This window comes from Lissotriton vulgaris, chromosome 8, assembly GCF_964263255.1.
Source record: "Lissotriton vulgaris chromosome 8, aLisVul1.2, whole genome shotgun sequence".
Lineage (NCBI taxonomy): Eukaryota > Metazoa > Chordata > Amphibia > Caudata > Salamandridae > Lissotriton > Lissotriton vulgaris.
The window spans coordinates 1508438588-1508454283 of record NC_141696.1 but is presented as its reverse complement, the minus strand read 5'-3'; the positions used below and the strand labels follow the sequence as shown (position 1 = coordinate 1508454283).

The following is a 15696-nucleotide window of genomic DNA, read 5'->3' as shown; positions in this document are numbered from 1 at the left end:
AACAAAGATGCCAGAATCGCTGCACACCACCTAGAAAAGAAACGTCTAAACCCAGAAAAGAAGAAAAAGAAAAAGAATAGAAGGCCCATAGAACCAAAAAATAAAAACAAACCCCCCCCCCCATCCACCCCCCACCCTGCACCCCTGCAGATGGCTACGGCCTACCCCCCCCTAGCAGTGTGCCTGTCGCCCAATAAAAGGAGTCCCGAAATATAGAGAGTAAGAAAAGAATCCTAATCTAAAACTCTCATTAAAGAAGAAAGGCGGGGAGGAGTCCACCACCCGTCCCTCGGCTCCACCCTCCCAGAAGGCCAATAACAGCACAAAGCATGGCGTCCGGCGGCGGCAAGCATTACAAGCAAAAGAAATTGGAAGCACAAAAGCAGCCCACAGCGTAAGCAAGGGTAGCAATCCACAACCCACATGTCAGTCCCCGGGCATCACCCTCCCATAGATTCAATAGTGACGTAAAGTCCGGTGACAAAAAACATTACAAGCAAAGCAATTTACAAGGCACGAAACCGGTACTTAGCACATTCAGAGAAATCAGCACGTCGCATATCTGGCTCAGTCAGCAACGAGGAACCCATCAGTCCATAATAGAAAGCGTTCATCCCTGTCCCGTTTTGTCTCGCTCACCACAGTTCACCAAAGTGTCCCAAAAGAACGCGAACAGCAACCCAAAAATGTCATATCGGTTCAACATCCCAATCATGGCAGCTGCGCGCAAACCCAATGATCCCAGCCTAAACAAGAAATGAACCATCCCCATGGTATATTGCGGAGCCGATCCAGGAAGGAAATTGTCAACAGCCAACAACACCCGAGGCGACCCCCGGGAAATGGGGAGTATGGCTTGGGGCAAGCACTCCCGTCGCGATTCCAGTCCGAGGTCTTCACGTTGTCCCAGGCGTGCAACATCCTCAACATGGAATGTTTCAAAGGTCGGAGTCTCAAATCCGCCATTGTGACATAGGGCAGCCATCTTGTTGGAGACGGACGCGGAGCAAGAACAATCGACATGTACCTGCGATTCTTCCATTCTCAATCTTCCCAGTGCACACACAATATCATCAACCTTGTTGGTCAGGGTTTGAGCAGAGTACGCCATAGCATGACGGAGGGAGAGAATAGCTGTCAGAAGATCGCCATAACCCAGGTCTCCACTACTCTCCCCTTCGAGTGCGTCCCCCTGGACCACGATTTCGCCACCACACTGTAGCTCAGACTTCCCCGGGCTGTACTCCATCATGTCCGCCATATGCGTGGGTGTAGACACTCCGAGCAGGCCAGGGTACTCAAAGTGGGAAGCCAAAGTTCTGTGCACTATAACGGTGACAAACGATGCCAATATATTGCCACAAGCTAGGACCCTTAGAGACGCCTTCCTGTGAAATATAGCGGGAGCAGGAATTCGGGAGCCTCCCACCGATTGCGGGACTCTTACACAAGCCGTTTCTCGGCAGCCAGCGAACAGGGCATTTGCAGCCGTGCGGTCGCCCCAAACAAAGCGCCAGGCACGATTAAATCCGTACCTGTAGTCCAGCGGGGCGTGCGTGCTGAAGTTCGGCTGTTGCGCGCTAGTAAGGATCCGACCGGCTCACCGCGATCGCTGGCATCCGGAGTTGCGCACTTGGCAGCCGGCCTCACCATCTACTCGAGGCCCCGGTCTCCGAGCTGCTGCGGGCCGCAATTTTCGATCGGTCATTTCTCCCGCTTGCGAAGACATTCCAGCCTCGGGATTTCTCCGTTGGTCGCCGGAAAACATCACCATCCACAATTCGCCGCTGCGGTACAAGATAGCCGGCAGGATTACTGCTAAGGAGGAGATGGTCCTCGGAGCCGAGGGACTGGGCGTCATACCCGGATGCCATCTTGGCTCCTCCCACAACAGTTCTTTAAGGGTCTATTCAGAATGTTTCCTCCTGTACGTCGTCCGCCTCCAACATGGCATTTTAATGTAGCATTAGCACAGCTCATGCGCCACCCATTTGAGCCAATTCACAGGGTGTATTTCAAATTCCTAACATGGAACGTTTGATGTTCAAGCTTTCACCTTCAATTCACCTTTCTTACAATTCACGCCCAATTCTGTGGTGCTACGTACAAACCCAAAGTTTATGCCTAAGGTGCCTTCGGATTTTCACCTGAACGAAAAAGTCATCTTAAAGATGTTTTTTCCTAATCTGCAATCCCCTGCGGAGAGGGCATTACATGCCCTTGACATCAGAAGATGTTTAAAATTCTATTTACAAAGACCTCTGCCATTCGCAAATCCGATCAACTGTTTGTTGCCTATGGAAAGATAGGGCAAGGACAAGCAGTGTCTAAACAGTCTGGAAGACCTTTACAGACAACTCAAAGAGCTCACTCTACAAGAGCTGTTTCTTCCTCGACTGCTCTTTTCGCTGGAGTTCCTCGTCAGCAAATCTGCAGAGCTGCGACTTGGTCCAGCAGACCTACTTTCACCAAGCATTATTGTTTGGATGCTGCTAGCTAGGATTATACGTCAGAGGGTCAAGCGGTTCTACGCAATCTTTTCAGATAAGATGAGCCTCTGTTTTCCCTCCTCCTCTGTACTACTTTCCAGACGCTTATTCCATGCCTATATTGGGTGCATTCTCATGTGATTGCAAGTTTTTTCATGCATATATGAATGTTGCCATTTTATTATGTAAATGTATATACTTGCTATGTACAAACTGTTACAAATGGCGTTCCAAGCATTATTTCGGTACTGCTATCTATTCTGATTCAGGCATGTGAATCTATGAAAGACACCCTAATACTGGAGAAGAACAATAGTTACTTACCTGTATCTTGTGGTTCTCCAGTATTGGTGTCTTTCATAGATTCACATGCAACCCGCCCACCTCCCCTCAGAGGTTCTTGGCTAGGAAGTTTTTAGCTTCACTCCTGTGCGAGAAAATCTGAGAGCCTGAGCCTCTGGGTAGAAAATTCTGGTGGGTGCTGTCGTCTGATTGGCTGCAGTTTGGACTATGCAAAATGACTCGGATAGTCATGAGTGTGGAAGTTTTTACTCTTGTAGCTTGGGCTACTTTACTTCCTGGTTGGTTATTACTAAGTTTTTCCAAGGTTATTATTGTATATTATTGCTTTTTTATGTACTGTGGGACTCCCACTCCGACGACGGGGAATGATTCAGGCATGTGAATCTATGAAAGACACCAATACTGGAGAACCACAGATTACAGGTAAGTAACTATTGTTCATTTCTCTTCAGTGTTCCTTTCACATTTATGTGGATGAAAGGACTTCAAATTCTATCCAAGCTATTATTAGATCAGAGAAGACTAGGGCCCAGATGTAGGTAATAGCAAATTACCGAATGGTAAATACCGAATTTTACTGATTCGGTATTTACTATTCGGTAATTGCTATGTAGGTAAAAAATTCGGTAAAAATACCGAATCGGTAAGATTCGGTAATTACCGATTCGGTAATTACCGATTCGGTATTTGCTATGGAATCCTATGGGCCTTGAAGCCCATAGGATTCCATAGCAAATACCGAATCGGTAATTATCGAATCGGTAAATTTACTGATTTTACAAGGGGGACAGGGTGTCACTTTGACACCCTGTTGCACCCCTGTTTCAGGCTTGTGTGCCATGTGACACACATACATGCCCTTAGGGCATGTCTGTGTGCCACATGGCACAGGTGTACATGCACAGATGTGCATGTACACAGGAAATCGTTATTTACCATGTAATAGTATTACATGGTGAATACCGAATCCTGAATGGCCTGTAGCACTGTTAACAGTGCTACCTACATAGCAAATTACAGATTTGGTATTTTTACTGATCGGTAATTTTACTGAATCGGTAAAATTTACAGAATCTGTAAATTTACAGATTCTGTAATTTTACAGATTCGGTAAAATTACCGAATCTGTAGGTTTTTCAAACCCCTACATACCAATGTCCAAATACCGGTCGGAAACGGCCGAAAATCGGTATTTTCGGCCGTTTCCGACCGGTATTTGGACACCTACATCTGGCCCTAGGTTCTTTTTCCACTCATGCGCTAAGGTAATGGATTATTTGTATAGTTTTGAGAAGGTCAGAGCTTTTCCACCTGGCCTCTAGATCCTCCTCTTTTTAGATACATTCTTTGTTTAGCATTTTTATGGAAGACAGACAGTAACATGTTTTCCAAGAGAACATACGTTGTAACACTTTTATTATACTCATTTCTTTCTGTCACATTAACAGTTATTGCAAAGTACTTGGACATCAAATAATTCCCACTTGTTCGCATATAAGCTGGAAATTAAAACTTACAGAACAATAAAAACCATCTTGATTACATGCCTAAATATTTCCAAGTGATAATAGTGACTTAATTACATGTTGATTGTTAGAATGGCTAGAATTCATGAATATACCAAATTTTGCAATTTGCATATTTGATATTACCAATATCAATATAATTCCCATGAAGATGGGGAAGTGATATACAGAAAAATATGACATGAATGAGTGTCAGATTTGTTCCCTCAAAAACAGTAATGCCACTCTTCAGAGCTCAAATGGCAAATCATACTGGTCACCAACAAGCTCATATATGGGTACCATGCTACATTTTATCTTCATGTACCTTTTTGTGTCTATAGACTACACCAATGAGGAGGGATTTTCCTGTTGCTATTAAGCCCATATGGAACTTGCCAATGTTTAAATAAACATTTTTGCTGGGATACACAGATCTTATTACTGTTTCCAGCTATCATTCAATCCACATTTTCCAGAGCAAGATATATGTTCAATCAATCAATCAATCAGAACATTTGTAAAGCGCACTACTTACCCGTGAGGGTCTCAAGGCTATGGGGGTGGGGAGGGTGCTGCTACTGCTCGAATTGCCAGGTCTTGAGTCTTCTGAAGGTTAGCAGGTCCTGGGTCTGCAGTAGGAGGATGGGGAGGGTGTTCCAGGTCTTGGCGGCGAAGTGGGAGAACGATCTGCCACCGGAGGTCACTCTTTGGATGCAGGGGACTGTGGCAAGGGTGCGGTCGGTGGAGCAGAGCTGGCGGGTTGGGGTGTAGAAGCTGAGTCATCTTTTCAGGTATGCTGGTCCGGTGTTGTGGAGTGCCTTGTGTGTGTGGGTGAGGAGCTTGAAGGTGATCTCTTGTTCATGGGGAGCCAGTGAAGGTCTTTCAGGTGGGGAGTGATGCGGCTGTGGCGAGGGATGTTGGATCAGTTGCGCACAGGCGTTTTGGATGCGTTGAAGTCATTTCAGGAGTTTGAACAAGGTTCCTGCGTAGAGGGCGTTTCTGTAGTCCAGCCTGCTGCTGACAAGGGCCTGGGTGACCGTTTTTCTTGTTTCGGAGTGGAACCACCTGTAGATCTTGCGGAGCATGCGGAGGGTATTGAAGCAGGAGGATGAGACGGCGTTGACCTGTTTTGTCATGGAGAGGGTAGAGTCGAGAATGAACCCTAGGTTGCGAGCATGGTTGGTAGGTGCTGGAGCTGTTTCCAGTGTGGTCGACAACCAGGAGTCGTCCCAGACCGAGGGGTTGGGGCCAAGGATGAGGACTTCCGTCTTGTCCGAGTTTAGCTTCAGTCGGCTGTTCTTCATCCATTCGGTGACGGCTTTCATTCCTTTGTGGAGGTTGGTTTTAGCGGTTAGGGGGTCTTTGGTGAGGGAGAGGATCAGCTGAGTGTCATTGGCGTAGGAGATGATGCTGAGGTCGTGCAGTCGGGCGACGTGGGCGAGCTGTGCCATGTAGATGCTGAACAATGTCGGGATGAGCCCTGGGGTACCTCGCAGATGATCTTGGTGGCTTCGGAGTGGAAAGAGGGGAGCCGGACGCTCTGGGTTCTGCCGGAGAGGAAGGAGGTGGTCCAGTCCAGAGCCATGTCTCGGATCCCAGCGTCGTGGAGGCATGTGCATAGGATGAGGTGGCAGACAGTGTTGAAGGCAGCTGACAGGTCCAAGAGGATGAGGGCCGCTGGTTTCTTTGTTGTCCAGCAGGGCCCTTATGTCATCAGTGGCGGCGATGAGGGCTGTTTCGTTGCTGTGGTTGCTGCAGAATACAGACTGGCTGGGGTCCAGGATGCTGTTCTCCTCAAGGTAGCGGGTCAGTTGTCTGTTGAAGTTCTTCTTGATGACCTTTGCCATGAACGGGAGCAGGGAGATGGGTCGGAGGTTCTTGAGGTCCTTGGGGTCAGCCTTGGGTTTTTTGAGTGAGGTCTTTATCTCGGCGTGCTTCCAGCTCTCAGGGAAGGTTGCTATCTTGAAGGAGATGTTGATGGCTTTCCGGAGATGGGGTGCAATGGTGGTGCTGGCTTTGTTGAAGATGTGGTGTGGGCATGGGTCTGACAGAGATCCGGAGTGGATGGTGTTCATGATTTTAATGGTGTCGTCATCGTTTATGTTGGCAGAGGAGAGCAGGGGGTCGGTGCTGATGGTGGCCGTGGGGACGGGGGTCTCAGTGGTTGTCGTGCGGTCGTGGTGTTGAAGCTGTCTGCAATCTTGCGATGGAAGAAGGTGGCAAGGAGTCGCACAGGTCTTGCGAGGGTGGGATGTCGTTGGTGTTGGAGCTGGGGTTGGAGAGTTCTTTCACGATGTTGAAGAGCTCTTTGCTGTTGTGGAAATTGTTGTCTAGGCGGTCTTTCAAGCAGGTGTATGTTCATTTTCCAATGCTGATAATCTCGTCCATAATCCATTGTGAGATGGTTTTAGTGTGTAACCTTGTACATGAGAAGTACGAGGACAGTACAAGCTGCAAGCAGTGAGCCTCGTTCAATACTAAACCCACAGTAGTAGAATTATCTCAATTGGTGTGGCTAAAATCAAATCATCTCTTCAAACAGGGCCTGACAAGCTGTCTCAAGATCGTGAAATACTCAAAAACAAGACTGGATTGTCAAATGTCCATTACAGAGTGGTCTTAGCATGATATTTTATGAGTGGTTTAGGGCATATCCCAGACACTTTAATGTTAAAACTCTTCAAAATATTATCTTATGAGGTGAATGAGGTACTTTCTGCCAAACTGAATTATTTCCATATCAACCTTCTGTCAAAGAGTATAGCTAAATATCTGTACTCTCCAGTCTAAGTAAGTCGCTGTCCTCTTACATACCATTTCCCAAATGTCAGGATTTTACTTTTTTTGTAGTTGACTTCAAGCGTGTTAGGTCAGCATAATTAGACGGTGTATAAATTGATCTCCGCAGAGCAATGAACGTGTAATTGCACAAAAGTGAATATGAAAGGGCTCAGCAGCCTCCTTTCTTGTGCCGAATTTGGATAGAATGGCTGTGACGATACCATTGTATTGTTCCAGGTCATGCGTGTAAATATTGAAGAGCACAAAGGCTTACAAGCATTTCTAGAACACACTAATGTGGTAAGCAATAGTCAGATGAAGTGATGTAGAGTTTGATATTCTAGCCACTGCCAGGGGTTGGGTAAAAATTCTGATCAATATAGATATCAAAGTGTGATGTACCGCCCTAGTTAACAACATTCTCTAAGAAAGACCTATCAATGACTTCAAACCCTTCGAAAAAATTGATCAGCACAGTGCAATGGTAAAGTTCCAGTACTGTTATGTCTCTGCACATGTGGTCAGGACAGCGACTTGTGATTCCTTTTTGATTTATGGTCAGTGGGAAGTTTTTGCTTCATGGTCGACAGCAACCGGCAGTAGTTGTTTTAATTGATGCATGTGCTGTGCATCTCTGCTCACTCACCTCTTAGATGGGACTGCAATCTTGTTGGGCTTTGCTGTCTGGCTGGTGGATGTACTGCCCTGCTGGACACGCAGTGCGAAGGTTTCTTAATGGGAGTTTTGGGAGATATTTTTGGGTTCTGCAAACAAGCTTTGCTCATGTCCTGTTAGGCCATAGTTCATGTTTGCCTTTATTCAGGAATGGATGCCAACATATACAAGTTTCTAAGAAATCAGACTAAAATGTGCCTACTTCGTGTTTGAAGACTTTTTGTCTCAGATTCTATAATGAGGTGCTGTCAGTGCCTTATTGTGTCGCAGTGCATTTGGCCCAAGCTCTTATTTTTGTCCACCTTCTTGTTCCCTGTTTTGTTTGTAGATCCTTCTTGAAGTTTCCGAGGTCTTCTTGGTCAGCTAATGTTTTGTTCCTGCTGATTGTGTTAATCTTGCAACCAGTATCTCCTGGCCCTATTCAGGACCACAGATGTTTTTTATGCCTCCTGGCCTTTTTCTACAGTTATTGGTATGTTGGGCAATTTAAAAAGCACACTGTTGCCCGTACAAGGGCACCCTGAACTAACTGTACTAAAGGAGTTTTGCAGAGGACAATTGACAGTCAATTGGAATCTTAAGTACAGGTGAGAAGACATGTCTTACGGTTTTTCCTAAAATGCAAATGATTGGTTTCCGGATTAATATGTAGTTGAAGTATATAACAATATTTTGAAGCAAGCCAAGAGAAGGCGTGGCCACTACATCAAGTACAATGGACTCACAGTACTGTTAGTAGGACAGCTTTTGAGGACCAAATATTCTCTTCCGATGATATTGCCGAATGAGCTCCACAAAATATTTGGGTCCACTACCATTTAATGATTTGTGAACTAAGTAAAGAGATTTAAAAGTAGTTATTGTGGTATTGTAAGTCAATACAATATACACATTGCCGGAGTAAATTGAGACTTAATTTGACAGCCATATTCTGAATCCTCTGCCATTTTGCAATTCATCCTAGAGACTGTTCAATGCAGTGTGTGTGGAGATGTACTGTAAAGCGGAATGGTACTGTAAAGCGGTACTGGGGCATTGATGATGCGAATGGAATGGGGGTTTAGCAGTGTCCTAAGGAAAAGCTGTTTCTGTGGATTATGCTGGAGGTCATGTGAAGAAGCACTTGGAATAAAGAGAGCTGAAGAAGTTAATATGGGTACGTAGTTACTACAGATTTTGGCGACGAGCTACTCTGCACAAGGGGCTGAGGCTTATGTGTTACATCCACCCCTGGAAAAGTGCTGTTACAGGGAGTTGGACAGTGCTATGAACGGACTATCTTGCCCACCCATACAACTGTGTGTTGTATTTTCATATTTGTTCGATGTGTGCCTGTTTAAGGGTTACGAAGTTGGACATTAGACATTGGCACAAAGTAAATATCCAATTTATTTCTGGATGTCTGTGAGGAATAACTCGGTGAACTTCCGGATGTTCTGAATTTCAATGTGATTAAAGCAGTGAAACTGCGGTAAAGTCGTGCTGTTTGACGATCTTTCTATGAGTTCATTGATGAGGAACTATTTGTTGTTCGTCTTCTTTTCGTTTACTGCATTTTTGCCATATACGGCGTTTATTTTTGCAGTTGGGAGCTCGAGTGTTCTCCCCAAAGACCTTCAGCGCGTCTCGCCCCTTGCACGGGATCGACGGCTTGAACGTAATTCGAACCCTTGTGGCGTGATAAGCATATGCAAGCGACAAACTCCAGCGTGTGCCAAACTAGCATGCCGAAACTGACACACCGACTGTAGTGATTAGATTCACCGGCATGTAGATGTGGCTAGCCAGCGCGTATAATGTGGTAAAAGGAATAAGCTGCATGTGTAACATGACAATATAAATAAGTGCAGACTTCACTTTTGAAAAAATACTCACATTGTGCCCGCATTGCCACAGCTTGCATTGATGCTTGTAAGGAGAGAAAAAGTAAAGGGAAGAAATATCACTGGGTGTGATTACTATCTTGCTAGCCATCTGGATGCAGAAGGACTTCTACATATAGTAGAAATATTTGCTCCAGCCACAACTAGAAGAAAAACTGTCAGGCACTTGCATCAAGGTAGGATTTCGCGAGTCCTTAATTGCGATAATTAAGGAATCGCAATTAAGGACTCACAAAGGCCTATGCATGTAGGAATCGCTGTAAAAATAGCAATTCCTACACATTTCTTATTTTCAACTCGCATATTGCGCGTCACAAATAAGGAATGGCTTCCCATTCACTCCTATGGGCCTACAGGCCCTTAGGAATGAATGGGAAATTGCATGCGCAATTTGCGAGTACGAATAGGTCCTCGCAAATTGCGCATGCAATTTCAGGGTGTTGCACCCATGAAATTGATCTGTGCACATATGTTGCACACACACATGCCCTAAGGGCATGTGTGTGTGCAACATGAAACTTTGAAAATTGCACAAAAGTGAATTTTTCAAAGTTTTTGCAAATTACCATGAAGCTCAACTTCATGGTAATTTGCGCCCCTTATTAGCGAAATCGCTAATTATTTTACTTTCATGCATTGCATTTAAGGAATCTCAATTTGCGATTCGTTAAATGCAATCGCAATTTAAGTAATCGCAATTCAGAGATTACTTAAATTGCGATTTTTTGCATTTGGGATGATGCATCCCAAATGCAAAAATTCCGGTCGCAAAGGGGCAGATTCTGAGAATCTGCCTGTTTGCGACCAGTTTTTCTTTTGATGCATGTGCCTGTGTTTGCCTTATTGTACACTGTTATTATTTTAGATAATTATTTTAGATAATTTTTTATAATTTGTCAACCAGTTATGGTAATTTATTATTTTAGTGTATTGTGGTAGTTTATTATTCTATGTTCTTGCAGCTAAGGTGGAACAGAGTATGGCTAATCCACCCAGTTTTTGGCAGTACCTAGAGAGCCCATTATTCCATGGAAAAACATTCTTCACCTACATGTTGGCCATTGGTGGTGATAAATAAGGTCCGTTGGGGAGACAAGCAATATTGTTGAATCATTTAGGAACAAAAGGAAGAAGGATTTCTTATGATCTCCCAGAAGTTTCTTAGGGCATGGGAAATGGACAACCTATGAATGTATATGAAATGTCATTGCTGATGTTGGAAAAACATATTACGCTGAAATTTGGTGTGGTTTGTGAAAGAAATAAGTTGCTCTGCTGGGTGCAAGGTCATGATGAAGATGTTATTAGTTATGTTGCTGCATTACGTGGTTTGGCTGTAACCTGTGAGTTTCAGGGTTTATCTGAATCCCTAATTCACAATCAAATTGTGAGGTGCACGAATAACAGAAAGGTGAAAGAAAGACTTGTATCCATTGACCCCATGCTACAGGAATTCATACAGATTTCAAGAAGTATGGAGCACACTGCTGTGCGGATGAAAGAAATTGATATGAGCAAACTAAGGGCCATATTATCAAGAAAGGGCAATACATTATTACCGCTTTTATCGTCAGGAACTGCCGCTAAAGCGGGGATAAAGGGCTTGATAATAGGCCCTTGTGAATTCCCATAGAAGCCAAGGTTAACACCAGAACCTGTGCGACCAAATTCGACAGTAAACAACCGGAGAGGAGATGATGCATCAGCAAAGACACCTTCGACAGGATGGCCTTCAAGACCTCCCTCAACCTCTAGCACCACCTGCTGAGGACAACCAAGAACAATGCACTAGCGGCATGCATCTAAACAGGGGCGTAACACAGGCCCCCGCAGCCCACGCGGTGCGGGGGGGCCCTAGCTCCAGGAGGCCCCCTCGGCACTGCCCTCTGGCCCGGAGAGCTCCTGATTGAGCCCGGAGGGGGCCCCCCTAAGTACCGTGAAGGGAGGCCCCCTCACTTTTCCTTACGCCAGTGCATCTAAACCAGCACCAAAAACAGCAAAGAATATTCAGCTTCGTCAACGAGTTCTCGAAACCTGCAGACAGCAAAAATAACATCATCCCCTCACAAGAGTTCTGTGATAACCTCGCCAACTTCTTTACTGACAAGGCGGCAACTATATTTTTAGGAAAAAAAGGAATTTGCACCGAGTTGTGTGCAAGGATTTAAATTACCCAGTTAAGACGCTGAAAGAAGGTTCAGGAATTTGTTCAGAATTTGTATATAAACTATTTTTTGTTTAATTTTATTAAGTTGTATCAAAAAGTTGGTTCACATATTTATATCTATATTTTCCTCATATAAAAAAACATTACCGGTAATTACCGATTCGGTAAATACCGAAAAATTCAAGGGTGGCAGGGTGTCACTTTGACACCCTGTTGCACCCCTGATTAGGGCTTGTGTGCCATGTGGCACACATACATGCCCTAAGGGCAAGCTGTACATGCACAGATTTGCATATACACAGGCATTCGTTATTTACCACCAACTAATAGTTGGTGGTAAATAACGAATCCCTAAAGCCCTGTGGCACTGTTTACAGTTCCACCTACATCTTAAAATGCAGATTCGGTAATTTTACCGAATCAGAAATTTACTGATTCAGTAAATTTACCGATACGGTAAATTACCGATTCGGTAAAATTACAGAATCTGTATTTTCTTAGGCCCCTACATCTCAGCATCCAAATACCGGTTGGTAACGGCCAAAAATCAGTAGTTTGGGCCGTTACCGACCGGTATTTGGATACCTACATCTGGCCCAAAGTGTCCCATTAGACCAGCAAAATCTTCTGGAAATGCATTAATTACACTCCTGTGAGATGTTTGGCAGGGTTTTACTGTGTATTGGACACTACAGAAGCCAATTCAAAGTAATTTGTATTACATTTTAATCAGTATAATAAAAGAGGACTCAATATCTCAGGTCCAGACATACTTGACTGTGGAGTTTCCAGGATGTATATGAATCAGGTGTGGACAAAAAGAAATCAGATATCTTTTCGAGCAAAGACTGCACCCAAACAAATGCAGCCAGTAGATGGATCTCCTTTGTTGTATTTATTTAATCACTAACAAGGCAATTTCTTTGGTATGTCAATCAGATCGCATAAGTAGACTTCAAACTTTGATTTGGTTTCTTTCCAAATTATGTTCTTGGGCTTGCCTTGACCAGAACGATATATTCCTTTCATCAACTGGATAACTTGTCCTCAACATTTTTTCAAGAAATCTGCTACATGCCTGGGGATTATTGGTCTCCTTAACCAACTACTATCAATGATAGTCCTTCAACGATTCCTTCACTTTCCATGGTGCCGCCACATTATCATTAATTTGCGGATGTGTTTATGAAACCAGTGGTCCAGCGCTTCCTCCTCATAGGGAGTTTGATTGCTCAATTCCAACAATTCCAGATGCTCTTATGGCACTTGGAAGTATTTACTCCTTATCTTATCAGGAAAGAGAATATTATGGTAATACATTGATGAAAACTTGCAGAACTGGTTATCTAATAGGACTCGATATCTTAGACATTGTATTGATCATTGTGAAGCATCGATATTCTCTTCCTTTAATTTAAAATATCCTGGAATCAGTATGAGGAGCCAGGGTTTTTACACAAATGGATTTAAGAGGAGCATACTATCTGTTCTGGATAAAAGGAGAAGAATAGAAAACAGCCTTCCATACTCCTGTGAGCCATTCTCCACTATTCTTCACAAATGTGTTGTTGTCGGTTTAGATGACACCTTTATATTTTAAAAAGACATTCAACAACATCAATAAAACCAAGTGGTCTTTTGGACAGGCAAAATGGTATCAGCAGTTTGTGGAAGACTTTACACTTAAGGCATGTTTAATTTTCTCAGACCCTGAAGAAAAATATGTCCGAAGATATTTGTAGGAATATGGAAACAGTCTTATAGGATTAAAAAGACCCTTCACTAAGCCCCTGATTATGTGCCATACTTATCCCACCAAGAATTTTGTAGACAAACAAATGCATCAGAAAGAGCAGTAGGAGGAGCTTTATTTCAGATCCTATCTCATGATACCCTAGAGCATTCCATACTTATCTCATGTTTTCAACTCTTGCAAAACAAATTAGAGGAAGAATGACTTGCCATGAAATAACAATATAAACAAGGGTGCAGTTCCTCATGGATGTCAAGTTACTCCAATTCCGAGCCCCAAACAGGAAATGGGAGTGTTCTCCTTCAGGAGCAAGGCCCCAGGCCCACCCAAAAGTGAAATGCTTTATCATCGGGCCTGCTCCATGTTGGGCTGGTTCTGCAATGCCCAACAGGCCCCTCTATGGGGCTGTTTGCCGGAAATATTCTAGATTCTGGCCTTGAGAGTTCCTAATGAACCCAAAGTCCTCCTAATAAAATGTGAGGATGGAGTAGAAATAAGAAGGGTAGATTGGTAAATAAAAAAGTTAACATTAACTAGAGTCCCCTCACCTACTGATTTAATCAGGAGATTCTGTTAATGGTTAAAATCACACAGGAAGAGCTACAGGGTCAGTCCCTGATATTCAGGGGCATAGCTAGACCTATGGCCGCCTGTGGCAGTCCCTGCATTTGATGCCCCACGCCCGTGTGTAAGAGCGGAGGGGAGGGGTGCTGGCGATTTTCTCAGTAGCCACCTCACGACAGGCGTAGGTAAGAGCGGAGAGGGTGGGGGGCCCACAGCACCCAAAATTCATCAAAGGTCGACATGTTTCTTGCCTGTCGTAGTCTGCCTGGATATATGGCAATTCATCAGGACCATATCCCTACTTAATCTACATTCGGTGGCTGATAAATTAGACAGTTTGTGCATTCCCACTCTTTATACTTTACATGTCTAGAACCAAATGCTCTATTGTCTGTTCTTGCTCTTGTATTTTCCTTTTGCTTCCATTTTGGTGCCTCTCCTACCCTTTCTTGTCCTCCCTAATATCTTTACTTTTCTTCGCATATCTCGTAGTGGCTTAAATACTCATCTTAGATTCCTCGCCTTCAGATGTAGTTTGTCTCTCACTCTCCATCATTACGTCACTCCAACCTCCAACCACAAGCTCTGTTTTGTTCTTCCTCACCCTTCAGCTCTCCTTTCCTGACTGCCTTACCAAACCGTTATTCAATTCTGTCTATTTTACTTCTTATTCTCATTCACTTTTTCTTCAACACCTATGTTCCACATTAGTGCTTTTCTCCAGAAGTGTGCACTGCCATTTTTAAGACTGAATTAGGTTATGGTTCTATGCAAGGACTACTTGCATCTGCCTGTTGTTTATTCTCTGTCCTGCATACTTACACCTCTTAGTATAGTATACTATACTTACACCTATTGGTATAGTGTTGCTTAATGAAAATCAACATAACATTTTGCTGCTTCATATGTGTGAAAATTGAATAAATGTTCCTAAAAGATTTTGTGTTTGATCATTTTGAAGATTATAGAGTTGCTTAGAACTCATTCCTTAAAAAGTTCTCCGTATGATGTATATCAGGACTGTTCAACATTGGTTCAACGAATGGTGCTAGAATAACAAGATAACCACTGGCTATGTAAATGTTTTCTGTTTAGATTCAATGTATGTAAATGTCTTCTATGTGGACAGTAAGTAAATTTGTAATGGATCTAGCCATGTTACCCCAACAGTAAACACTAAAGAGGGGTTACTTTAATGTGTCCTGAAAGTATGACTACTCTGTAGCTTTTTGTAAGTACCTTCTTCAGTGTGCATACCTGCATGAGTCACTATATTACTCATTACTATGTATGCTTTTTGAGGTGCTAATACTGTTCCTATAGCAGGAGAATAACTTGCTGTCCTGTGTCATTTCAGTCACTGGAGCTGCGGTTGCAGTATGATGTGGAAGACATTCTCACACCTGAACCCGACACAGTTTCTCCCTTTCCTGACCCGTCCTCACAGAATCTTCCATTAAAGAACCAGAACCTGTCGGGAAGCGCGAACACGGTGTCGGGCGAAGGGCCGATGAAAGATAGCATCCCCTGCCTCAAGTAAGAATGTGTGTCTACCTTCAAATTTGCAATTTTG

At 43.8% G+C, this 15696-nt stretch overlaps 1 protein-coding gene across 5 annotated transcripts in view; it reads left to right on the top strand.

Annotated features, from left to right (window-relative positions):
• STXBP5L (syntaxin binding protein 5L) overlaps nucleotides 1-15696 on the top strand; it is a 1891501-nt gene that overhangs the window by 1213015 nt on the left and 662790 nt on the right. For all 5 annotated transcript variants that reach the window (XM_086935625.1, XM_086935622.1, XM_086935624.1 and 2 more), the window contains exon 16: nucleotides 15481-15659. In XM_086935625.1, the coding sequence (XP_086791751.1) occupies nucleotides 15481-15659 (179 nt within the window). The remainder of the gene's footprint in view (nucleotides 1-15480; nucleotides 15660-15696) is intronic.